Source organism: Miscanthus floridulus, chromosome 6 (assembly GCF_019320115.1).
Source record: "Miscanthus floridulus cultivar M001 chromosome 6, ASM1932011v1, whole genome shotgun sequence".
Lineage (NCBI taxonomy): Eukaryota > Viridiplantae > Streptophyta > Magnoliopsida > Poales > Poaceae > Miscanthus > Miscanthus floridulus.
Genome location: NC_089585.1, coordinates 27,292,744 through 27,319,544, shown reverse-complemented (window position 1 = coordinate 27,319,544; position 26,801 = coordinate 27,292,744). Strand labels below are relative to the sequence as shown.

The 26,801-nt window shown below is 43.2% G+C and overlaps 2 protein-coding genes across 7 annotated transcripts; both read right to left on the bottom strand.

Annotated features, from left to right (window-relative positions):
- Positions 1–3,124: 3,124 nt before the first annotated feature.
- LOC136461917 (1-deoxy-D-xylulose 5-phosphate reductoisomerase, chloroplastic) lies at positions 3,125–10,108 on the bottom strand. Its single transcript, XM_066461284.1, has 12 exons — positions 9,738–10,108; positions 8,310–8,491; positions 7,853–7,939; positions 7,583–7,708; positions 7,434–7,496; positions 6,305–6,454; positions 5,838–5,905; positions 5,651–5,762; positions 5,458–5,562; positions 5,055–5,176; positions 4,351–4,497; positions 3,125–3,485 (listed from the first exon to the last, which is right to left on the bottom strand). Exons 1-12 carry the CDS (start codon positions 9,823–9,825, stop codon positions 3,317–3,319), a joined length of 1,419 nt encoding a protein of 472 aa, XP_066317381.1. The 5' UTR covers positions 9,826–10,108; the 3' UTR covers positions 3,125–3,316.
- A 7,422-nt stretch (positions 10,109–17,530) lies between these two features.
- Positions 17,531–22,326, bottom strand: LOC136457937 (uncharacterized). Of its 6 annotated transcripts, none has more exons than XM_066457954.1 (10): positions 21,812–22,326; positions 21,583–21,645; positions 20,514–20,812; positions 20,360–20,435; positions 20,200–20,277; positions 20,058–20,117; positions 19,877–19,981; positions 18,475–18,588; positions 18,111–18,152; positions 17,531–17,962 (listed from the first exon to the last, which is right to left on the bottom strand). In XM_066457954.1, the coding sequence occupies exons 1-10, from the start codon at positions 21,968–21,970 to the stop codon at positions 17,720–17,722; spliced, it is 1,239 nt and encodes a 412-aa protein (XP_066314051.1). In that variant the 5' UTR covers positions 21,971–22,326; the 3' UTR covers positions 17,531–17,719. The 6 variants fall into 6 exon arrangements, with proteins under 6 accessions (XP_066314051.1, XP_066314052.1, XP_066314053.1 ...); XM_066457955.1 differs by having other exon boundaries at positions 17,766–18,002; positions 21,812–22,325; XM_066457956.1 differs by having other exon boundaries at positions 17,766–17,957; positions 21,812–22,324.
- Positions 22,327–26,801: the final 4,475 nt, after the last annotated feature.

The window sequence follows — 26,801 nt, the reverse complement described above, 5'->3', positions numbered from 1 at the left end:
CATATCCCACACTTGATCATTGATTGAACCAAGATACACATTCATCTTTCTCTTCCAATAATCATAATGTGTCATCAAAGAACGGTAGTTTACCCCCCACATGGTTGAAAACAACTTGAGCCATAATTTGACACCGAGGTTGTTAAGCCCTCAATCATACGGCGACCACGGCTAAGACACCACTTGAAAGGTCCTAATATGGCTAGAGGGGGATGAATAGCCTATTTAAAAAACTACAAACCAACTAGAGCAATTTGATTAGTATGACAAATAGCAAAATGCAAACTTGCTCTAGCTCTACAAGGGTTGCAATCCACCTATCCAACAATTCTAGTTACTATGATCACTAGACACACAATTTTCTAAGTCACTACTCACTAAGAGCTCTTACTATTGCTACACTAAAGAGCTCCACTAGATGAACTTAAGCTACAAAGCAAGCTCTCAATTCTAGCTACACTAAAGAGCTTACTACAACTAGTTTGTAGGTATGTAATTGAGTAAGGTAATTATACCACCATATAGAGGAGTGAACCAATCATAAGATGAATACTAGATCAATCACCGGGAGAATACCAACGGACAAGAGACAACCAATTTTTCTTCTGAGATTCACGTGCTTGCCGGCACGCTAGTTCCCGTTGTGTCGACCAACACTTGGTGGTTCGACGGCTAAGAGGTGTTGCACGAACCTCGTCCACATAATTGGACACCGCAAGAACCTACCCACATGTGAGGTAACTCAATGACACGAGCACTCCACTAGAGTTATCTTTTTGGCGCTCCGCCAAGGAAGGCACAAGACCCCTCACAATCAATGGGAGATGGCTATGAACAATTACCAACTCATGCCACTCCTCCTCCGCTGCTCCAAGTCGTCTAGGTGGCGGCAACCACCAAGAGTAACAAGCAAATCCAACAGTGAAACACGAACACTAAGTGCCTCTAGATGCAATCACTCAAGCAATACACTTGGATTTTCTCCCAATCTCACAAAGTTGTTGAATCAATGATGGAGATGAGTGGGATGGCTTTGGATAAGCTCATAAGGTTGCTATGTTAATGCAAATGACCAAGAGAGTGAGCTACAGCCGGCAATGTGGCTTAAATAGAGAGCCCACATGAATAGAGCCGTTGGCTCTCTGTTCACTGAAAAATCAGAGCGACCGGATACGCCGGTCGGATTGACCGGATGCAGGACCCCAGTGTTCGGTCCTTAGATTTTTGCCACATGTCACCTATTTTAAATGCTGATCGCCCGATCTCAACGGTCATCAGTCCACTTAAGTTGTGACCGGACGCACCTCTGCGCCAAGACTAGACGCGCCACCGCCTGAATTTGGTCATTTACAGAGAGCTCCCCGAGCCCCTGTAGTGCGACCGGACGCATCCGCTCCTGCATGACTGGACGCAGACCAGCCAGAATTCGGTCGTTTCCAGAGAGGTTCAAGAGCCGGTTTTTCATGACCGGACGCATCCGGTGGCCCATGACCGGACTCAGGTCAGCGTCCGATCAACACAGTCTGTCTCTGTTGCTTGCGTCAGCGTACGTCACTAGGTGACCGGACGCACCCACTACGCGTCCGGTCCCGCTTTCTCTTTAGTGTCCGATCAAGGGACCGAGGGCGGCCTTCACTGCGCGCCTACTGACCGGACGCGGGGTCAGAGTCCGGTCACTGCCCAAGATAGAGTCCGGGCAATAAAACTGAGACCGCGCTACTGATACACTACTGACTGGATGCTGCTCTCTCGAGTCCGGTCACTAGGTGACCAGCGTCTGGTCACTGTTTTTCAGTGACTATCTTCTCCTTCATTTCACCAACTTCTCCACCCTTGCTCAAATGTGCCAACCACCAAGTGTATCACCTTGTGCACATGTATTAGCATATGTTCACAAATGTTTTCAAGGGTGTTAGCACTCCACTAGATCCTAAATGCATATGCAATGAGTTAGAGCATCTAATGGCACTTTGATAACCGTATTTTGATACGAATTTCACCCCTCTTAATAGTACGGCTATCGATCCTAAATGTGATCACACTCTCTAAGTGTCTTGATCACTAAACCAAAAAGCTCCTATTAATTTCATCTTTACCTTGAGCTTTTGTTTTTCTTTCATCTTTAAGTCCAAGCATTTGATCATCACCATGCCATCACCATCATCATGTCATGATCTTTAGTTGCTTCATCACTTGGAGTAGTGCTATCTATCTCATAATCACTTTGATAAACTAGGTTAGCACTTAGAGTTTCATCAATTCACCAAAACCAAACTAGAGCTTTCAACGGGGCACGAGGCGGGGTCCAGTGTGACCGTGTGAGGCACGAGGTGCAGGGGCACACAGCGTGAGGCGCGAGGCACAGGGACGCACAGCGTGAGGCGCGGGGCGCACGCGGCGCGAGGTGGGTCTAGTGCGACCGTGCAAGGCGCGAGGTGCAGGGGCGCGCGGCGGGTCCGTCCTGTCTGACGTCCTGATAGGAGCATTAGCGAAAAAATGATAGATCTAACCCACGAGGACTGCCATGAACCTTTGGTTTGCACTGTAACAAGGAGGGGACATGCTCTCTCGCCTCACTACCATGAACCTGTGTTGACGCTGATCTTACCTAGAAGTGACAAAATGAGTACTCTCTTTTTTGTTAGAAAAGAATGAAAATCTCAATTCCAGATGAGTTAGACAATTTAAAGGTTGGCTAGATTTTTTTAAAAAAGCATCAACATCAACATTTATATCTTAAAATAAGCTTATTATAATAAAAATAGATTCAATAATTAATCGAAGAAATGTTAGTATTTATATATATACATTTGATTAAATTTAGGGTTATTTGATTCTTTGGGAGAGGAGATTTCCAAAAAAAAATTGAATCTGATGGGTGGATGAAGTAAATCACAACGTAAGATTTCTGGGGCTCACCAAAAGATCGCGTTTGGGTCTCATGCTAGTGCTCACCACGCCAAGCGAGAAAATGGAACAAGGTGCAGAGGTGATGTCGGGCAGGGGCAGCTGTGACTGAGCATTTCAAAATGCTGTTCAATCCTACATACGGAGTACTATAAAAACTCCACCGAAAGGGATGCATCTGATTCCCACTCGAATTCGAACACTTCATCCATAAAAAAAATCCACATGGAACAGATGCATTTTATTCATGTGGAGGCATGATTTACATTCAGGAGGGCGACCTAGATGTCCCCTAATGCTTCATCTAGCTCATGAAAATCGAACATGGAAACAGGAGCCACACACTTGATATCTTAGAACTCCTGTACACCGTGGTCGTGACAATATGTAGGAGCATATCTACTTATTATTATGCAGGGACAGGGCTCAGGCCAGAAGATGGTTGTAGGCTGGCTGCATATCTCCTCGCCCACAGATCATAATGGATGATCTCCTCGAGTGACGGGCGTGTTACCAACTCGTTCCGATGCACATCACATGTGAGCTCCACCACCTTGAATATGTCCAGGTAGCTAATCCTGCAAACCAAACGAAAAGGTCAACTGACTTCCTTTGTACGAATATCAAATATGTAACGGATGATTGCAAATTAGTTCTTTTTTTCCCTCTGATGAACTGGCTGTAGTTACAGAACTTTCTCCTACTGAACTAATTGTGTAAAACAATGTGCTTATGCCATGACGAAGTTTTCTCCTCTATCAAATTCTGGAGCATGGTCCTTTACCTCAACAAGTTGAGTGTATAAATCAATACCTTCTCATGCAGAGAAAAACCCGTCTCTATGACCGACACTCTATCCCAATAACCAAACCAGCATATTGGCAATAGCAACAGCAGGCAGACCATTGTTAAGATAAAGTACTTAAAAGAGTGAAAAGCACCAGTGCCCTGAACTTTTCCCTGATCCTCACGTAGGCTCATAATAAACTCTCAAAGTGAGGATCTGGTTCACACCAGGTTCACTCTAGGTTCTCTCTTGGTAGTGCATTCACTCAAACTTTCCCTTTGAGAGTTTATGGACCTAGTTGAGAATCCAGGAAAAGCTTTAGGACCCTCAGTGTATTTAACTTGTATTTAAACAAGGAAAGATAGTTTAAATAAAGATTCTATAGCTATTCTAATATATAATGTAGGATCAAAAGGTGCTTGAGAATAATATCTTTAAGGACATACATTCTCGTACCAACTCACTTTTCTAAAGTAAAGCACAGTAGATGTCCATGGACTTTGTTTTTTTTTTTTTTCATTGCAGCAATTAGCATAACGTATCTTGCCTTAAAATTTGCAGAATATTTCACAAACCAAATCAAAAGATGACATAAAATATGCAATGATCTATCTAGAATAAAGCAGGCAAAAGTTGATATGCAAAAAGAATCATACTTTTCATCAATGAACAACTCCACGGCCTTCTCATTAGCAGCGCTCAGAACTCCTGTCATGGTGCCCCCAGCCCGCCCAGCTGCATAGGCTAGGTCCATTGATGGGTATTTTACATTGTCAGGAGCTTTGAACGTTAGTGAACCCAACCTGTATTAACCAATTGGAACTTAAATCTGAATGCTCAAAAACTGTTAACATGGAATGCTTACTATTTAAGAGATTGTGCAAAGTTTAGTTTCATAACACGTTTTTGTTTTCTTAACATCCTTAATGAAGCATGTTCATGTTTAGCAACCTAACCATGGTTACTACTTGGTTATTACTAAACCAGAAGTGGGTTAGTCAACCAGCTCAACTCATACATATAACTATTCAAAAGGACACCAGAATTGCAATGAGCTTAGGTCAAGGTCCAAGCTTGATGAGCTGTTCGGAAAATTCAGTTGAAGTACAGTCACATATTTGTTTCCTAAAAATTATGAGATGGCTGTCATAATATTTGCTGGTTCAAAACCCGTCAGATGCATTCACAAATGCACACACCAACAGCTGACTCAGGTGCCCCTGACCCATACAGATCTATCAAGTATTGCCATCATATACCAGTAGCTTATTAGAACAATCCCATACTTGCAAAGATCGTTTCCAAATAAAAGCATCAGCTGTACTGCAAAAGTAGCACAGGAGTTGTGAAGATGTCATACTTGCAAAGATCCAGGCGGGGCCACGTGACCTCAGAGCAATAGATTCTATCTGGCCACGATAAGGTGTATAAGATTGGTATCCGCATATCCGGCCATCCCAATTGAGCTAGGACAGATGAATCCTGGGGAAATAGAAGAACATGAATGCTAAAGACAATACTAAACCATATGTAAAGCCATTACAGAAACAATTCTGCATGTAGCATAACAACCTGAAACAATCATAAACTTGAGATTCTGTTCAGATGCTGGCATGCACTAATACAAGAGAATGAGGTGGAAATGAAAATATGCAGCATAGGATTAAGCGTGGATATGTTTCAGTGTACAAAGCACTACAGCTGAGCAGAATATCTCAACATGTGCTTTTTAGTAAAGCATATGACCATGGTTTAGGGCTCACCTGGGTTTCAACCATAGAGTGTATGATAGACTGTGGGTGAATGACAATCTCAATGTCATCATATTCAGCACCAAATAAATAATGTGCTTCAATAACTTCTAAACCCTACAAGACCAAGTCGTCACTTTAGTGATTAATATAATAAAATATGGATTAAATAATTTTTTTTTTAAAAAATGGAGCTCTAAGACACCTTGTTGAATAAAGTAGCAGAATCTACTGTGATCTTCTTTCCCATATTCCAGTTTGGATGCTTTAAAGCGTCAGCAACTTTTACATCTTTCAGCCTGTCAACTGGCCAGTCCCTGTCATGATCAATTGATATGAGATGGATTCGTATGTTTCCAGAAGTACATATAACACATAAGGGATGGACTTGCCTGAAAGCACCACCTGATGCAGTTAAAATAATGCGACGAAGTGCTCCTTCTGGCAAGCCTTGTATACACTGGTACAAGGGAAGCAGACTCTAATAAGCAAAGAATGCCATAAATCATAAAATGCATTGCACATTATTTCAAGTTCAGAATTGTTAGTTTGTTTAAACACCCAAAGCCAAAGGGACTCTAGTCCAACTGGTTAGAGCGTCCCGGCGGCACTCCTCAGGTCCTGGGTTCGACTCCCCGTGGGAGCGAATTTCAGGCTGGGGTTAAAAAAATCCCCTCGTTTGTCCCACGCCAAAGCATAGGGTCTCCTTCTTAATGCAATGCCTGGGGGTGGTCATACCCTCGCAGGTCCAGTTTTTTTTAACACCCAAAGCCAGTACGTATCTTTCCCAACCTTACACCAAACATGCATAATAATAATAAAAGACAGCCGCAGCAACAAGCAACATTTTGTGAGATACCTGAAATATTGCAGAGTGCTCAGAATCAGCAGGAAGAATTTTCACTTTGTGTTTGTGTGCAAGGGGAAGCACAAAAGGACCACCTGCAATAAGCGTCTCTTTGTTTGCCAATGCTATGTCTTTACCAGCTTCGATTGCAGCAACTGTAGGCTAACAGAACAATACAAAGTTACCAAGTCAGCTATATTCACTGAAAAAAATTGCTCATTTATTTGGGTGCACCATACTGCACCCATTTACATAAAGTTCAAATTAATATGGAAATAAAAAAGGTAATATTAAGATACTTGGCAATCTAAAAGTATCACCACCTAGTGATGATGATCCTCCACTTATCCTGATAGGCTGATACTGTACTATAATAAAAATAGGGGGCCATGGAACTCGGTTCTCAGAAGATACAAAATATGGCACTATGGCAGGCAATAGGACAATGACATATATACCACTACCATATGCTTTTTGCATCGAATTAGAGATGCCAAATATGCCTATCTATGTCTGGAAATAAAGTAAAGATTTATCTTCATTGTATACATGATATTGTCGTAAAATTACTTGTACTCCTTTTTAACACCTTCTAACTGTATAAATATAGCAACCCAAAATAGTTAAAATTCGTAGACAATTTTTCTTACTATATATTTGCCATGATTCATGAAATACAAGCGTGTTCACAAGGAAAGATTTATGCAGCCAAATGACATAAGAATTCAGAACGACAGCTTTCTGTTTTCTTAAAAAAGCTTCTACAACTATATCTTAAAAAGGGCGTACCCAGTGCAGAGAGCTCCCGCTCTGTGCGGGGTCTGGGGAAGGGTGTCAGTGACAAGCCTTACCCTCGCCTGTGCAATGCGAGGAGACCGCGACTCGAACCTGGGACCTTCCGGTCACAGGCGGTAAGACTCTACCGCTTGCACCAGGCCCGCCCTTCTTCTATAACTATATCTTAGTGCAGATAAATTTTTTGACCTAACAACAGGAAAATATTACATATAGGCATATAAATATCATTTATACACAAACATTTTATAAATTGTTAGGAAGTATTATTGCAACATTAGATTCTTGGAACACCCAACATAAAGGAAAGCACAAAGAGCAATATGCTAAATAGAAGGGGCATTACCTTCAGCCCTGCACACCCTACTATCCCTGTGACAACTGTAACTGCATCTGGGTGTCGAGCGACCTATTACTCAAAAGTTGAATATTTGAGAAATTTTCAGAGCAAACCTTTAGTTATTTGCAGACATAGGATCATAAGAAAAGCCTTACTTCTATGACACCTTGCTCCCCAGGAATAATTTCTGGCTTCTCATCGCAATCAGCTAAGGCTTCTTTTAGTTCATCAACTAATGATTCGTTTCTTACAGCAACCAACTTAGGTTTGAATGTTTTGACCTGTAGTAAATTACATCCAAAACGCTCAAATGAGTGCATAGTTTTTACCTTACAAGTTTAATGTTCAAATGAGCGTTAAAATCTCTTTCAAGCTTGTAAAAAAAGGGCAAAAAGAAAAGAATATACTAAAAAACATCACTGTACCTGATCAGCTAGAAGCGTGACATTGGATCCAGCAGCAAGAGCAACAACTCTGAACTTATCAGGATTCTCCGCAACAATGTCCAATGTCTTTGCATTATGTAAAAGATGGAATATTAGTGCTGCAGAATATCAGTGTCTCTAGTTTCATACCTATCAACTTATCATAAGGTAAATGTAAGAGATGTCGATTAACATCAAACAAATTGTTATGAGCAACATGTTGACTAGACTTGAAACCTGAAGCCCACAAGTTACAGAACGATGAGAATATTATTACATCAAACTACAACGAATGATCTGCATGCAAAATATACCCATTCTACTGGTTCCAAACAGATGCATATGCACCAATTCGCTAAAGTTTGATCTATCAACTACCAACATTATCTGCACAGCTAACAGAGCAATGTTATGGAATGACAAATTTCATCCATGAGTCTTCGATTAATCCCTTTACCTGTGTTCCTATGGAACCAGTTGATCCAACAATCGAGATAGGCTTTGGGCCATCCCATGACCTCCGGCCAGGCTCGGCAACAGCTCGCCCAGGCCATGCTGGTGGTGGAGCCTGTTGCATGGAACAGCATGTCCTTCTCAGTGAAATAGCTCGTTTGCCCTTCCTTTGAAACGTAAAATCCACTACAATGAGACAGATCAAAGTAAGAATAGAAAAACAACTCTACTAACCACAATTTACAACACAAATAAGTCTCTGTCACTAAGAAAGACCGTTGCAATCGTGCGTGACTGCAATATGGTCCATAAAGTGGACGAGTTTAAACCCTGAATTATTGACCTGATTTGACCAATTTTGTAAACATTCAAGTAAACTTCAATACCATGTGCACCGACCAGTTAACATAACCGGGCGTCACAAGACAACGGTGCTACCACCTCTGGATCATATCAAATCACTAGAGAGTATAAACTGAATTGGAACCTGTGAGGAATATATTCGAAGAACAGTATATATTCCAACGGCTGAAGTAGCAAAAGGCAAGTTGAGGCCCATATATTTCGGAATTTAATTCACCCATGTGAAGTGATGACGAAAGAAGCGATTCAAGACACACGTAAGAAGCGATTCCAGACACAGAAGAGGCCGCATAACATTCTGGAAATATCGGCCCTGTAACCCGCGTAGCAGAAAATTCTATGTTTTATCTCAGAAGAGTGAAGGAGCTACAGTATAACTTTTTCCCCAGAGAAAAATTCTGCCTTTTAGGATGTCAAAATCATAACAGTTATTAGAATCAGAGTTTGCAACTTTACAATGACTATACCCTCCGAGGCTCGCAGTTCCCATGCACTCTGCACGGAGACGGGGCCCAACCATACTAGTAGTGTTTCCTATAATGGTAGACGAGGCATAGCCAAGGTTTTCATTTTCAGAAATTAAAATTTATCAGGGATTATAGATAAAAAGGATAAACATGATATATCAGAAATATCGGATCAAATTTAAATAAAATCTAATTTAAATTTAAATAAATTTAAACAAAATTTGTACGAAAAAGATAGATATTTCTTTATCGGCACCTATAGATAAAGAGGATATATCGGAAATATCAGGAGATTTCGGCCGATATTGGCCATGGGCATAGCCACCAAGTGGGAAGAACGATGAACAACAGGACAGCACAAAGACCTCCTAGTCTTTGCAGAGCGATACATAACAATTCGCACGGTGACACACATCGCAAATCGCTTGGAATGGAACCCAGAAATATCAAATTAAATCGATGGGAATGGGGTCAAGAAGAGCATCGAACTGGTCAGAAAACACGGGACGGCAAAGTCGAGTGCATCAGGCCGGAAAAGCAAGAAGATAAGCTCATGCACCGATCGGGAAAAAAGGAGGCACCGAAAGAGGAAAAGATCCAACCTTTGTGCTGGACGAAAGGTCCCCTGTTGGAGTCGAGGAAGGAGACGGCGCTGAGCTCCCCCCGGAACGACGCCTTGAGTGTAGCCATCCCGGCTTGTTAGCGAGGCTGTGGTAATGGCCGCTGGGCGAGGAGGAGGAGAGGGAGGGGAGCGGTTGTGGCGGCCGTCGCTAAGGCCGAAGCGGAAGCGATGGCGGCGACGGGGATGGACGAAGCGAGATTGCGCCTGGCGAGTTTTATAAACAGAGGACGGAGGAGGGGGTGTGTGGAGGGAGAAGTGGAGATAAGAAGACGAGATGGGAATCTGAGAGTCCTATGGATGCCGCCGCAAGCGGCCGATGCCCGCTCGCCTGCTCCGCTCTCAGCATGGGATTTTGTATTGCTCGCTCTGTGACTTGTGAGTTGTGACTCAGGAGCGTGGACGCACTCACAGACAGTCGGCTGGTGATAGTGGCTATAGGGTGCCTTCTGGCCAGTCAGTCACAGAGTCACCAGTTCACCACACATGGACTGGGATAACCCTGCCAGTCAAATTTTTAGCCATGTTTAGTTGGCTTTTTGGCTGCAGTTTTGCGTCTCAGCTCCGTTCGGCTTACCTTAAAAACTGACTTTTTCAACTTCTTTTTTCAGCTGAAACAGTGTTTTTCTCTCACAACAATTCAGCTTTGGCTTATTTTTTCAACCAATTTTAGCCAAGCGAACGGGGCCTCAAAAGTCAGAAACCAACCAAATGGCTTCCACTCAAAAGTTTCAACAAAAGCAATTTTGGCTAGTACAATTTCCACATTACCTTCAGGGCTACTTTTCAACGACTGTGGGATGGAATTTTGCGCGAAAATCACCTAACTACCACCGGTTATGATGCATATTGGTTATAAGCACAACCGCCACGTGGGTGGGCGCAAGCTCCACCGCCGAACATGCGAGTGCGAGCACTGCTTATGGGGAATGAACGTCGGAGGACGCTTGGTCTGGCATGACAACTCGGAGCTCTGCTGGGAGGAAGAAGAAGAGACGGGTCCGCTCGTCAGTGAGTGAGGGAGAGTGTTGAATAGGAGACCTATGGATGACATGTGGGATCTCCTCATAAGTGAGAGAGGCTGACAAAAGTTCTTCCAGAAGAACAATTGTTCAATCAAACGGCTTTTAGTTTTCTCACGGCTCATAACCCACAGCTACTTTTACATAACCCATAGCTCACAACAGACCTTTTTTACGAGCCACGGCCTAACCACGGCCAAAAGCTACTCGGCAGGGGTGCCCCATCCGCGTCTGCTCCCCGTCGCGAGCAGATCTGCACCATCCGCGCTCCGTCTCTTCTGCGAGTGCTCAACTTGCTGTTGCTTCTTTCTCGCCGAGGTGGTTAGTGTGTTTCTGGTTGCTATCACAATCCTGCATCATATATACTGCATGGGTGAATACAGTCTCAGTTGATGTATTGATTTGAAAATAATATTGTTTGGTTGGTTGCATGGATGGATATGCGTGCTCTTCACCAGAGGATGACATGTGAACAAGCATAAGATGCACTACATCCAACCAGTCAAGATGGACAATGAAGCTCATTTTGAGCCTATCCACTGGGCTCGAATGAGGACACATTTTTGCATCCGATCATGCAGGCTTCACTGGCCATCCACCCATGTTCGGATACGCTCAAACAGACACACTGAGGCGAAACAGAATGAGGTTGTATTTTTGTTGGATCAAGTGAATCGACACGTTTAGGTGGGATTTTCTCTGGAAGGGAGATGATCCTAAAAAGGTCAGTAGGGGCACTGCCTGGTCAAATGGCATGTCACATGTCGCCCAAAGGACAAGGGAGGCTTAGAGTCATTGATCTAGAAGCTTCACGAGAGCATTGAGAGTAAGATGGATGTGGTTCAGCTAGAAGAACTCAGAGAGGGCTTGGATGGGGCTAGATACCCCGTGCGACAAGACAAACAAAGACTGGCAAATTTCTGGCTCTCATCATGGTTGCATGACAAAGCATGAAGAAACATTGCCCCAAATCTATACACAAAGGCGATAAAAAAGAATCACAGTACAGAAGATCCTTAGCAACAACCAATGGAATAAACACATTCTACCATATCTCAATAGATACTGAAATCAAAGAATTTGTAGCGCTATGGGAAGAAATTGCAGAGGTGCTAAGGAACATAGATGATGAGGACCAAATCACGTGGAGATGGACTAGTGATAGAGAGTACACGACAAGCAACACGTATAACATTCAGCTCACGAGAAACTAAAACAAGTTAAGAATTAGTTCTATATGGCGTACTAAGGCTAAACCAAAATGTCGTTTTTTCGCTTGGAACTTATTGCATTGCAAAATCCTTACGACGGATAATCTCTAGAAAAGGCGGGCAGAATGATCCTATATGCAAACTTTGCAACTTTGTCCAAGAAAATCCAAAACACCTTTGCAAAAGATTGTAGTTATACTAAACAGGGTTTTGAACATTATCATTGGGTGGTTCAACTTAACCACAATTAGCAATGCCATCCATCATAGCACTATTTATACCTGTTAGAGAAGATGAAGTCAAATTTTGTAGATCAAAGGAAGGAAATTGATGGCATCATCGTCTATTTCTGGTGGAATATATGGAAGGAACAGAATTGAAGAACTTTCCAACATGAAGAAAAATGGCTAGATGAAGTAGCTTTCTTGATTAAAGATGATATACAATAGTATCAACTAGCCAAAGCTCAAGATCGAAATGTCTAGCCATCGGGACGAATGTTACCTACTACATGAGAAGAAGGTATTGCGCCATGTGTTGTTTTTAGTTGTTTTTAAAAGGCTTAGTTGGCACAGAGTTGTGTTCATTTGGTGTCCTCTAGTCGAGAGATGTTGCTCACCATGTCTATTTTTCATATATGCGGTGGGTTGTGTTTAGTTGTGTGTGTGCCCCTCAGAAGGAGGAGGCATTTAACTTATATCTATTTTTTGTATTGCTCGTTTTCTTCTACTAATATAAATTCGGCAAATCTCTTGCCGACCTTCCAAAAAAATTATAGGATGCATCCCTACTTAGTAACAATGCCTTTTAAGCTAATAAATGAAGATTGATTATGGCAAGAGTTTCTTAGGACGAAGTCTCTTAAAAAACAAAACAATTGGTGAAGTTCAATGGAAATTAGAAGATTCAAACTTTTGGTAGAGGCTTGTGAACGTTAATGACAACTTCCTGGATCTATCTGTCGGGTTCATAAACCCGGGGTCCCCAATGGACCCGCTTTCCTACAAAACTCAGCCCAGCAGGCGGCGCAACGATAGCACATGCCTTGGCCGGCTCATATACATAATGATAGACCAAGACCACGATCTGGTCCTCGACCGACACCTCCGGCCAGGAGATCTGGTCGAAGCCGCGGGCTCCGCCTCACTTGACCTCTGGGTCGCGGGCTCCGCCTCGCCCGGCCTCTAGGTCGCCGACCCCCTTTCTCTGACCGAGGATACGCTGGACCTCTGCTCGCCTCTCTTTTCCGATCGACATGGTCGGGGCCGACTGGGAACAACCGACCGGGGACACCCTTTCGATATGGACCCGGGGAGCAGGCGAAGCAGATAAGGTAAGGCGCTCAAGTCAACCGCAATACCGAGGATCGTACCCTGCCATACCCTGCGCACCTGCTGGATGGTGCTGCCAGGCCATGACAGACGGACACTCTACAACCTTCCAGACGTGTCAGAGCATAAACAGTGTTGTGGACGTCGTCGTTTGCCATACCAGGCAAATACGGTAGAGCCTGCCAGACGCGTCTAGGCATAAACAGTATTGTGGGCGCTGGCAGCCATCCCGTACCCAAAGGGTGAGCAACAAGACTAGGCAGCACACGTATACACACACTCTCTCTCTTTCTCTCTGACTTGTAAGGCCCTCTTTCAACTATAAAAGGGGATGTGCTCTCTCGCTGGCTCTCTCTCTCAAAGACTATCTCGATGACTCGAGAACACAACAGCTCAACAAGTTTTAGAGACACACAGAGCATACGCTCCAATACTTAGCATACATTAGAGCCCCCGTCACTCTGGGCCACTCGGTTCAGAGTCCGACCGGGCCTCTAACACCTCCCTTCTCATTCCTATTTGTTTGTAACCCCACAGCAAACTATGAGCACCTGGGCTCAGGAATAAAGTCATCGACTGACTGAAACTGGACGTAGGGCACGTTGCCTGAACCAGTATAAATCTTGTGTCATTGAGTGGTAGGCCACATCCGATCATAATGCGCGGCAAAACTACAAATATTTACTCGTTGGTCACTTTTCGCACCGACACTATCCAATTTTAATTTTCACAATAGCATCCAAATTAGGTTGTAGGAGAATAAGTGGTTAGAAAACTTTACTCTCAGATAATAGTATGCTTCTTTATATAGTTTTTTGCTAAAGGAGTAAGTAACAAAGAAACCATAAAACACCGATCTTTTAAATGCCATGTTGCAAAAATTTATTTGGGGTCATTCAAGTTGCATTTGATTTACAATCATCAAGTAACATGGCGGATTTTCTAGGAGTTTGGCTTTAACAAGTAGACCCGAAAATACAATCTCAAATTTGCATGAGAGCAAGTGCATTATTTTGGTCTACTTGGCTGAACACAAATGACGTGGTCTTTGAAGAAAAGAGATTATATTCTTATTTACAGGTTATTTTCAAATCCATCTACTACTCAGTCTTAGGCCATTCTTCAAAAGGAAAAGTGACAAACCAAGTTTAAAGTGGACACGCTATATGCTAAACAGCAATGGAGATTTTCACCGAGCATGGATGGATGGTTGTCATCTAATAGGCTTAGCAATTAATTAATTTGTCGCTTCTTCTCTTTAGTTTCTTTTTGAGAGCTTGTTTCAAGCATATGGAATGTAAGAATGATTGATTGTGTGCATAACTTATGTGGTATGATAATAATTTCCTTTTCTAGAAAAATGATCTTTGTAGTTTTTAAGGTTTGACATAAAATTAACTTAAATAACATATTTTTTGTAACTAGAGGGAGTATATAGAGTATATAAACCCCATATGTACCGCGTGCTGCAATTTGTGGATGTACTCGTGCTCAAGGCCCAGAGATAACCTAGGACTTAATTGATTTCATATTTATGGCTTAGACTCAGTCGATTTCATATATACATCATCGAACAGGGTAATGTCGATGAGAGTTACTTTAGACTATTACTTGTAAGGACATAGGTCGATTTAATAGTTTAATAGATTTAACAATTTTGTCAATTATAAATAGTCTACTAATTTGACGATAGATGTTTGTAGTTATTTTTATAATTTCTATAAAAATTATTTTTTTCTAATAGCACGTGTAATGTAGATTAATGTGTGAAGGCTTTAAATAAATATCTACTTTGCAGTTGTTTTCTGCGTTGTCAATTGAACGTCGACCGAGATCAATCGGGGTGTGATGTATTTAAGAAAACAGTTGGCTTAGTGCCTAATTATTTGTCTATACTAAGCAGCTAGCTCACATGATCGAGATCCTTAGGTGGACTAATGCCTAAAATTTAGCTGGACATGTTCTAACTAAAAATGAGGTGAAGCTTGATTAGGTGGCTTTGCAAGAACTAGGGAGGAACACAGAGTTATGTACTTTAGGCTAAACATATATTAAAACTTTAGAAGATCAACTTTTCAAATTGGATATAAATCAAACAAAACCAGACAGTGATATATATAAACCTCCATAACATTCTCTCTAAGTATTTTCATTGATAACCACTAAACCATTAGGGGCTTAAGCATTTATGCCCTCGTTTTTAAGTGAAATTGTGATTTTGCCTCGATTTTTAAACTTTGTGATTTTACCTTGCCTTTTCGAACTGAACGAAGAGCCTGCCCCATTCCGTGAAATTCAGTTAACGGTGTTAATTTTTGGATGAATAAACAAGTTTTTCCATGTGATTTTACCCCTGTTTTGTTAGAGAACTTTGTGATTTTATCCCTATTTCAAGATTATTGTTTTGACATATTTGGTAGGGATGTTTTCAACAAAATTAGGCACAAGTTTATGCATTCTTTTATTATTATAAATTTGGGCAAAAGTTGCAAAATTTTATAAAATTTGGACGACACTTATGCCAAAATTCGGACAAACACAATTTATTATCATCAAACCATTAGAGAGGTCTTGTAGCCACCAAGATGGCCATGCGCCCACCTGGTGTGCACCTAGTGGACGGGGCAGGGACGCCGCATGCCCAGCCGAAGGGGTAAACGGAAGCTTCAATTCAAAATTATGAGGGGCAAAGTCACAAAATTAAAAAAAAATATGGGTAAAATCACTATCGCGCTCTAGAGTCTAGGTAGAACCACCAAATTTCCAAGCAAGCAATTAAGTAACGATGTGATGCAAAGGTAGACAACAAATATTTCATAATACACTTGCTCTGTGTATCTTTAGGATAAATAGAAGCATCAATAAAAGAGTTTTCCTTAAAAAATCAAGAAATCTATTTGTACTGTTCTTCTCATTTTATTGTAGCTCGTACATGAAACAGTATCCGTGACTCCGCACATACGGCACACGCAACGCAACACTAGCGGGCGATAAATGGGGGCAGCACTAGACAAGGTTAAATAGGAATATTCAGTCATTCCACCCCTGATTTGATTTTGATCGCAGGCAGGCACTAGGCATGCGAAAGGCGTGGTCGGCCACAGGAGGCCCGAGGGGACGACCGGCTACCTAACAAGTGGGTGGTGATCCGGAGCAAATGCCATCTTCCTGCTGCCACTCACTACTCTCCGTACGTCTGTCCATCTCCATTAGTGCTCCCAGTCATCCGCTAGCGTGATTAGAGTAGAGGATTAACTAACCTATCTATCTAGGGCATGTCGTCGTGGATCCGATACACTGCGTGCGTGCAGTGGCTTCGCATGAACCGAAAGCATGGTGCCTTTTTGACTCGCTTCAATGAGATGCGATTAATTTGGACACGGCACGAACCGATGGCACAAAGTGAGAAGGAACGTGGAGGATGACCAGGTCAGGGTGCGCGTCTCAGGATCATCTGACGGCCAGTGGCGAAGCTTGAACTTGATATTAGGGAGAGCAATCTATTCTTAGCATGCATCTTATATATATTAGCTACATAATTAAAAATGTATGTATAAATAAAAGCAACAGTATCAGGGGCAGTATAACTTATATATATAGATAGAACCCACTAAGAGTCATTCATTTTGATTTCTCTGCAACCACATTGAGCCATGCATGTCATCTCAATTAATCTTGTCTGTTGGATTTCATTAACTAGCATAATCTCTACCGTCCATATACCATAATTAATATGATCAATGGACGAACGTCAGGTATCTTCTAAACTTCCAGTAAAAAATTAAACAAAAAGTTACGTAGAGGTCTTAGCAGGCATTACACTAGCATATCAACACTATCTTGTATGTTATGCTCAGGCTGCTAACGTGGAATAAAAGAGTGTTGCAGGGCTGCTATATTTTCCTTTTTTCTCGACCATACCACGAGATATGTATTTCGGCCTCGTTTAGATTGCGAAAAAATTTCAAACCGATGAATAGTAGCATTTTTGTCTTATTTGACAAATATTGTCCAATCGTGGACCAACTAGGCTCAAAAGATTCATCTCGTGATTTCGAACTAAACTGTGCAATTAGTTATTTTTTTTACCTATATTTAATACTCCATGCAAGCGGCTAAAAATTGATGTGATGGAGAGAGAGTGAAAAAACTTGGAATTTGGATGACATCTAAACAAGGCCTTCATTAAGAGGAAGCAGAGTTTTTCAAATCACGATCGGTAGGGTTGCTATATTGGCCTCGTTCGCTTGTCTTAAAAATGGCTTATTCAACTTCTTTTTTCAGCCGGAACAGTGTTTTTCTCTCACAACAATTCAGCCGGAACAGTGTTTTCGGTCAGTTTCAGCCAAGTTTCAGACCAGCGAACGGGGCCATTTTCAGACAACAACTCACAAGAGACAACTAGTATAATAAAAAAAAACTTACAAAAGACAAGAACAATTTTTTCTGTAGCCAAACAATGACAAAATTATATATGTTGCCTGAACAAGAACAAAAAAAATCAGGTATTTGAAATTCAAGAGAAGTGGCGGTATATATACTCCCTCCGTCCCTAAATAATTGTCGCCGTTGGAGTAATCTGGTATTATTCGACAATTCAGTATGCCATGGAGTAATCTGGTATCGAGACTCCCTTAATCTGTCCTGCATCATCCAAGTTTGCATACAAGGCAACTTCAAAGTTCTGTAAGAAAAATATCGGTACTAAGTGCAGAAAACATGGCAAGCTCACTACTGGTACGGTATGCCATTTTGTTTAAATGCATATTTTTGGTAGTTTAGTGTGGCTCACCTCAGTAACAATAAGTCGCTCCTGCAAATGCTTAAACAAAACCTACAGGGAAAGGTAAAAACGTTAGAAAATGGATAGCTCAGATACTGGTTTCAATTTAATTATATTAGATACAATGTAGAAACAATTTGGTCGCAGGTAATAAAATTTTAATTGATCTCAGATTGCTTTGTATATGATTAACGCATGGCATGCTATGTTTGTTGAATACTTCGTACAGGGAATAGAAAATGTATAGCACTTAAAACAATTTCGTCTTTTAACCTTATTTTCCCTTGAAATCCAATAATAAAGTAGGAACAATTGTGATGCATGCTAAATGACAGTACTCTTGCCACAGCACATACAAGAAAACAGAGCATACCTTTAAATTACTAACAATTGACTGACCATCGAGAACTGAAGGCTGGAGGTCATCATATTCAGATAGAAGAGGAAGCAAAGAAGATATGAAAATTGATCTTTCTTGTTGGGCTGCCTGGACAGTAACATAAGTAACACTTAGGATCGTTTCCATTTTTTTATTAGTAAATCCAAACAATGAACACACCATGAGATAAACTGATATTATTACTGTCCAGGAAAGAAACTTACATCAACATTAATAACAACCAACCCAAGCATGTGTATGGAAAGCACCTCTTTATCTTACACTTTTTTCATCCTAGTTTCATGTAAAAGTGTTCACTAGGGGGTGCTATGTTTGGAATGTGAGGGCTTATAAGCTGGTCCCTAAGGGTGCGTTTGGGAGCGCTCCATGGAGCGGATTCTCGAAGAGAATCGCTCCCTGGCTGCCAAACGGTTTTTTCAGAGTGAAGTGATTCTCTGCTGATTCTGTGAAGTGATTCTCTGAAATGAACTAAGAGGCTGAGAGCTGAAAAAAGTAGCTTCTCCTGATTCTGTGAAGTGATTCTGATTTTAAGAGTTTATGCTAAAGAATCAAAGAGAATCATTTTCAGCCTCAGAATTACTTCACCAGAGAATCAGGGAGCGCAGCTGGAGAATCGAATCAGGGAGCACAGCTCTGCCAAACGGACCTTAACATTTCTTAACTTTTCATACCAAACTAAACCCGTCGCACTAAGACCTAGGAATACATGGGCCAACATTAATAATAACGGGCTGGGGTATTGAAAATAGTTTCCATAAGAAACGACTGAACCACACAGCATAAATGTACAAGCCAAATCTAGCTCTAGAACCTAGTACATGTTATGGTGATATCTCAATGTATAATGTATTTATAATTGAGGCACAATCATGGCAATGAATCATCCTACCTGGTGGTTAAGATGAAATAGTAAAATACAGTTGTTCGATAGAAATCATTTGGTATTCAGTCTACCTTCAGTACTAAGGAAAGACAACACAAAGAATCCCTACGCCAAAAACTTGTGTCAAGGAGCTACAAGCAATCACGTGTTCATAGCTATCTTCAGCTACTGCAATAAAGATTTGGCTATACAAATAAAGAATGTGTTGCATTCCGACTTGAGCTTGTACCACAGAATCGGCTCAAATTTTAAGTAAGCACTGAAATTGAACATTCAGACTTTTGGCAACAGAACATTTTTTTTCATGCTACAACAGAAGTCATGCTATGATCGTACACATTTAAGGATATTTTACATAAGCGGGATGTTTAATTAAGATGGAAAACATGCATAAGAAGCATCAAGCTTGTGCATATTTGATATTCCAACTGTGAGCTGAGAGTCAAACGAAGATACAATTATACAATCCATTATATAGCGCATGAAAGCTACCTGCAACGCATACGTGAGACGGATGTTTTCCTCAATAATGTCTTGCCTGTATGACAAAGCTTTTGATGCTGCATCAATTAAATCTTGCTGCTGCTGGTCAAATGCCTGAAAACAACTATTAAGATGAGATGATAAACACATTCCAAGGAACTATTCACTTCCGATAGAATGAACATCTTACCATACGCATATAAGAAATCCGTTTTTCTAACTTGTATTTATCATCGAGTATCTGCGCTTCCTGTCAGGAGTTGTTTGTGGTCAACAGAAGCTCAAGAAGGAAAATACAGTTAAGTGGCCTTCACGTGTGAAAAATGTTTTACCTTCACAGAGTAATCAGCAAGATGCTTTCTTAATTGTGCAATCTCTTCTTCCCCTTCTTTGACCTTAACAGTAAGGTCCTGTGTAGGACCTATCATTCTTAGGAACAGCATATCATAGGTATGCAGAATTGCGGATGGCGCTGAACGAGAACTAATTTACCTGCTTCCAGGATATGTTCGAGTTCATCTCTGAAACTGGTAATAACCTAGAATCATAATCTCCGTCTTTTCTATGCCTGTAATGAACCTTTTATATCTTATAAGGCAACTAAAATAACATCCCAAGACAGAAACATAGACATGTGCTACTTTACCTATTTGGAGAAAGGGACCGAGATGAGGGAGTAGAGAATTGTGATGGGCCACCACTATCAACAGCAGTCTGTTCTCCTAATGATCTTTTAAATGCTCCATTTGCCTGGGGACTGTCAAGGTATTTTTGTTTCAAGCTTTCCTGAGTCAGAGGCTCTCTACTTTCAAAACTTCCATTCTGACGATGGATCAAGGTACTTTGAGGATTTAGTGAAGAGCTGAAGCCATCCATTTTATTAGAAACAGAATTGCGCTCTTGACCTAATCCACTGAAAGAACTTTGGGATGTAGCACCTTCGGTCTGAAAAAAAAGGAAGCACATTCCAAAACAACCACTTGATGCCCACGAATATGCCATAGAGGTACAATTCTAGATGTTATATGTCAAGCAAGAGTTGTGGTTTTTCATCATGATGCAATGAGACAAGCTGATTACAGCACAGGCTACAGAGACATTATTTTCAAATAAAACAAATCTATTGGTATGTTTGATACAGAAATATAAACATATCGAAAGCTCTAGTCAATGCAAGTACCATCATATCCAAAAAAGATTGTGGTAAAAAATGCTCGACTGTGTTGCTCTGTTGCTCCTTACACCAAATTTTATTTTTAGAGAAAAGGTCTCCCAAGCTTTATTTCAAGGAAATAAAGCGCAAACGTGCAGGTTCTTACAACATATTCTAGGCGCGTCCGCCAAAAGTATCTAGGTCTTTTACACCAATTTCGTGGAATAAGACGGTGGGAAAGCCCCAGTACTAGTGCCCCCATGGTATTGCACTAAGAAGAAACTCTCAGTCAAACTGACCGAGAAGACTATTTTGGTAAAAGAGAACATGGTAAAACCAGTCACCTCGAATGGAACTTAACAGATTTCATCCTAAGCTTTGCCACTAAAAAATTTCTGTGGGCATAAATCCAAAAAAAAAACGTAGGTAGCAAGGAAGGTACATGACATCCTTGAACTTCAATAGGATGGAAATGGTAGAACGAGATCATGGTGTGAAGGATATTATGCCTCTGTTATTACTATAAGGATTTAAATTCTGCATGGAACAGAAACAGACTTACCATCCTCTGTAGCTGTTGTGTTTTCCTCATCAGCTCTTCCTTGAGCCGGTTATTCTCTTCCAGCTGAAATGGAATAAAACCACACGAAAAAACAAAATAAGCTGGTATTTATTTATTTATTATTACATTTTGGTTGTTGGGACAACAAACGAACCGAAACTGGTGTGGGTTAGAGGTGAAGCGATGGAATTCGAAGAGACGGAAGGGAAGCGGGGGATGGAGCAGTTACCTGGCTGCGCATGGTGGCCTCGGCGCCCTCGACGGCGCGCATGACGCTGACGAGGTAATCGGCGCTAGGCACACCGGCGGCGGCTGCGGCGGCGGCGGCGCTCTGGTCCGCGGTGTCAGAGAGGGATGCCGCGGCGAGGCCGTCGGCGAGGTGGTCCATGGGCGGGCGGGCGCGACGTGAGAGCTTCCCGCAGCGTAGCGTAGGGTTCGGGGTGCGGCGGGTCCGAGACTCGTCTCTAGTCGGTACTCCACACTGGCTTTTGCCGGTGGAATTTAGCGGAAGGAACCGAAGCCAGCGGTGGTGGTGGACTGGACGCGACCCGCGGGCGAGCGGTGCTGCCGCGTGAGCGTGAGGACGGAATCGATTCGAAATATGGAATCGGAGTAGTTATTTCGAAAAGAAACGTGGAGCCGAATGGTGGAATTGGTCAGCCGCCGGGGACGGGGCGGCCGCGGGCGGACGGGGGGGGTCACGGGTGCCGCGCGGAGGATGGAACCTTGGTGAAAAGGACGGGGAGGGGAGAGGCGGGGTGGGTTGGTACGCGCGGGCGCGGCGGAGATGATGGTGTGACTGCGCCATGGATTTCATGATGACGAATGCAATGAATGTGAATAGCTTTCATTCGATGCGCCCGTGGCAGTGTAGGGATGACAAGGGAATGATGGTCGGCCCCTCTCTCGCTGTGCTTTCCTCGTCTTGCGCCTGGTTTAAAACCGGGCTAAAGTTACGTCATATCATGTGTCATAAAATAAAATTACAGAAGTTATCGGTACTTCGTGAGACGAATTTATTAAATCTAATTAATTTGTCGTCAGCATATGTTACTGTAGCTGTACTGTACCACATTGTCAAATTATTGACTAATTAGACTTAAAAAAATATTTTATAAATTAATCGTAATCTGTGTAATTAGTTATTTTTTAATCTATATTTAATACTCTATGTATGTGTCTAAATTCCGATGAGATAGGAACTAAACTCTTGGGAGACGAACTAAAAAAGACCGACCTTGGTCTTGCATTTCCCCACGAGCACGCGGGCTTCATCTTCCCGTCTTGAATCAGCACGTCCATTTTTTTTACGAAATCTTCGAGACAGAGCTCAAAAATCTCTCTCCATACGAAATCTCCTTTGCAATTGTTGCCATAATAAAGAAAGAGAAATGCTAAATGAAACTTGTATTCCTCTCCCTCTCAAGACTCAGATTTCTCTCCATCTCCCTCTCATTCTTCTCTATCTCCCATCTCTTCTCCTCTTCTTCCCCAACTCCGGCGGGCTTAAAAGGGGCTCGGTATGTCACCCAGTAGGAGGGCGGTGGTTAGGGTTCCAGCGGCGTAGGAGGTTGTCGGGGGCAGTTCAGGGGGGCGCCCATGGCCATGACGGCGGCAGGGGAAAGGGAAGAAGGAGGTCGCCACGGGCACGGTAGGGTCTTGTCGGAGCTCCACGGCGACAGAGCTCTCGCCAGACCTTATCACGCCACGGTGGGGTGGTGGGCGACGACGGAGGGTCAGGATGAGGAAGAAGGTACGGAGGGAAAAAATCGAGTGCTCGGCACCGGTAAAACATGTAATGCAAGTGCTGGATAGACAACTCCTAAAGAAAAGCTATTAGCTTACTCCTATTAAGTGGTTGATAGAAGGGTTATTTGGATCTAGGCCATTACAATTATTCAGGTTTTGAGATACGCCATTACAATTCGCCTATTCGAAGATCTGCCATTGTAATTCGATCCCTCTCAACTATGACATTTTCTACACTAGACGCGTACAAGGGCCACTATCAGACGCGTATACCTACTGGAACATGTATAGGAACACATATGGACATGTATAGCCCAGTGGGCGCGAGGCGAAGCAATGGCAGAGCGACGGCGCTCGCTGCAGCGACCAGCGCGCGAGGGAGGAGCCCATCAGCGTGCACCTGCCCTATCTCATCGTTGCTGCCTCCCTCCCTGCCGTCCTGCATCTCGCCTGCTCAATCTCGCCGGCGCTGCCTCCCTCCCTCCTGTCCAGATCGTAGCCGAGGTGTGTTGCGTCTTCACGGTGAAGACGGTGGCGTCCTTATCTCCCATGTCTGACGCGCGGGTCGTGCTGCACGCCGAGCACGACGTACAGGAGCAAGTCCCCAGTGGCCTCGTGGACAAGGGAGTTGGCAATGAGGCCGTAGCGCACGACGCTGCCCATAGCGCTAGTGTCCAGCGGCTCCACAGCGCCGCCCATCTCTGTATGCAGATCAAAGGATGAGCCACCGACCCACCGTCGATGTTGATGTGCTCTGCTCTGGTGCACGTAGGTAGAGAGAGAATCTAGGCCAAAGAACGGATTTTTCTTTTGTACGGTGGTGTACCTTACCTGTAATCCAGGAGAACCAAGCAGAGGTGGGCGCGGTGGAGAGCGCGACGACGTGATCTACTCGGGCGCCCAGCCCGTGACGCGGTGCAGCACCTACGAGTCCGTGTCCGATAGGTCCACCACGTGGCCCATGTCCCTGACCACCACCATCGACTGCAGGCTCCGTCTCGTGCGCTTGGGCACAGCGTGTCCTCGACCTCCACGCGTGCCGTGGCTGCGGCGATGAAGAGGGAGGACACACAGGAGAAGACTGTCGTGGAGGCCAATGCCACGCAGCTGCATCGACGACAACAGTGGCGATGGCCGCCGCATCCACGGCGAGGTCGTCGGGTGGGGCAGGCATGGTCTTGGCGGCGCGGGCTGTTGAAAGCTCTAGATTGGTTTTGGTGAATTGATGAAACCCTAAGTGCTAACCTAGTTTATCAAAGTGATTATGATATAAGTAGCACGACTCCAAGTGGTGAAGCAAATGAAGATCGTGACATGACGATGGTGTTGCCATGGTGATGATCAAGTGCTTGGACTTGGAAAAGAAGAAAGAGAAAAGCAAAAAGCTCAAGGCAAAGGTAAAATTGATAGGAGATTTTCGGTTTAAGTGATCGAGACACTTAGCGAGTGTGATCATATTTATGATCGATAGCCATACTATTAAGAGGGGTGAAACTCGTATCGAAATGCGGTTGTCAAAGTGTCACTAGATGCTCTAACTCATTGCATATGCATTTAGGATCTAGTGGAGTGCTAACACCCTTGAAAACATTTATGAAAATATGCTAACACATGTGCACAAGGTGATACACTTGGTGGTTGGCAAATTTGAGCAAGGGTTAGAAACTTCACCGATGGAGTGCGGACAGTCCAACGGTGCCACCAGCGCCCTATACAGAAAAGATAGGGTTTCACAGAGTGCACCAGACACTAGTCTCAACTAGACCGGAGCGTCCGGTCAGTGGAAGCAGTGAAGACGTTGGCGTCAGTTTTTGACCGGACACTGGGTCACTTCGTGACCGAACGCTGGTGGGGTGAGTCCGGTCTTGCTGATGTGGTAGCGCACAGAGGAGACAGTGAGTGACCGGACGCTGGGTGAGTCCGATTAGGCATGATCGGACGCGTCCGGTCGTGAGTGGAGGCTTACTGGAAGTGACCGAACGCTGGGGTCCTACGTCCAGTCATGATCAAACTGACACGTCTGGTCGCAATTGGAACCTTACTAGAAGTGACCAGATGCTGGGGTCCTGCGTCTAGTCGTGGCACTACGCTGTGTTTGGTCATCACTTGACCGTTGGGATCAGGCGCTCAGTATTTGAAGAGAGGGATGGCATGGCAGCCATCCGTTGACCGGACGCTGGTAGGGTGCGTCCGGTCGATCTAACCGAAGCGTCCGGTCACCCCAAGCAGTGCCTAATAAAGGGGTCAACAACTCTATTTCGTGGGGGCTTCTATTTAAGCTCCATGGCTGGCTCTAGCTCTCTCTCTTAGCTATTCGCATTAACATAGCAACCTTATGAGCTTAGCCAAAGCCCTCCCACTTATCTCCATCGTTGATTCAACATCTTTGTGATATTGGGAGTGAATTCATGTGCATTGCTTGAATGTTTGCATCTAGAGGCACTTGATGTTTGTGTTTCGCTATGGGATTCGCTTGTTACTCTTGGTGGTTGCTGCCACCTAGATGGCTTGGAGCAGCGAGGATCGTTGAGCGGAGGTTGGTGATTGTCTCCGGCACCGATCGTGGTGATTATGAGGGGTTCTTAACCTTTCCCCGGCGGAGAGCCAAAATGTACTCTAGTGAATTGCTCGTGGCTTGTGTGATCATCATCCTGTATTGGTTGTGCAGCACGCTATTGAGGGCTTGGCGTGTGATACTAATTAGCGCGTGAAACTCCAAGTGAGTGTATCGCCACAACAAGGACTAGCTTGCCGGCAAGCAAGTGAACCTCGGTAAAAAATCATTGTGTCATCATTTGATTCCGAGGTGATCGGTCTTCATTGGTATTCATTCTTGTGATTGATTGGTTCACTCCTCGACTCGACAGTATAACCATCTTGCTCACTCTCTCTATATTACCACAAACTAGTTGTCAAGTTCTTTAGTGTAGCTAGTTGTGAGAACTTATTAGTTTGGTTAATGTGGCTCTTTAGTTAGCCTTTGAGAGCACACTAACTTAGTATAGTGACATAGCCATTGTGTGGATAGAAACTATATAAACTAGAATTGTGGTAGGTGGCTTGCATTTTTAGTAGGCTAACGCAACACTTACTTCGCATCATAATTGTCTAACCGGTTTGCTAAATGTTGTTGTAGAAAGTTTTAATAGGCTCTTCACCCCCCTCTAGCTATTAGAACCTTTCAGCTGGCTCCTCCCAGCACAGCACGGCGTGGGCCTTGGCTTGGAGCATGACGACCATGACCAAGGCGTTGAGGCGTGCGCGTCCAATGGGCCGATACGTTGTCCATACGTATTCCTGTATGCATACGCCTATGATAGTGGGCCCTTATACACAACAGGCGTAGAAAATGGCATAGATAAAAGAGAGATAGAATTATAATAGCTGATCACCAAATAGACGAATTATAATGGTGTATCTCAAAACTTCGAAAATCGTAATGGCCTGGATAGAATGGTATGTCTGAGTTT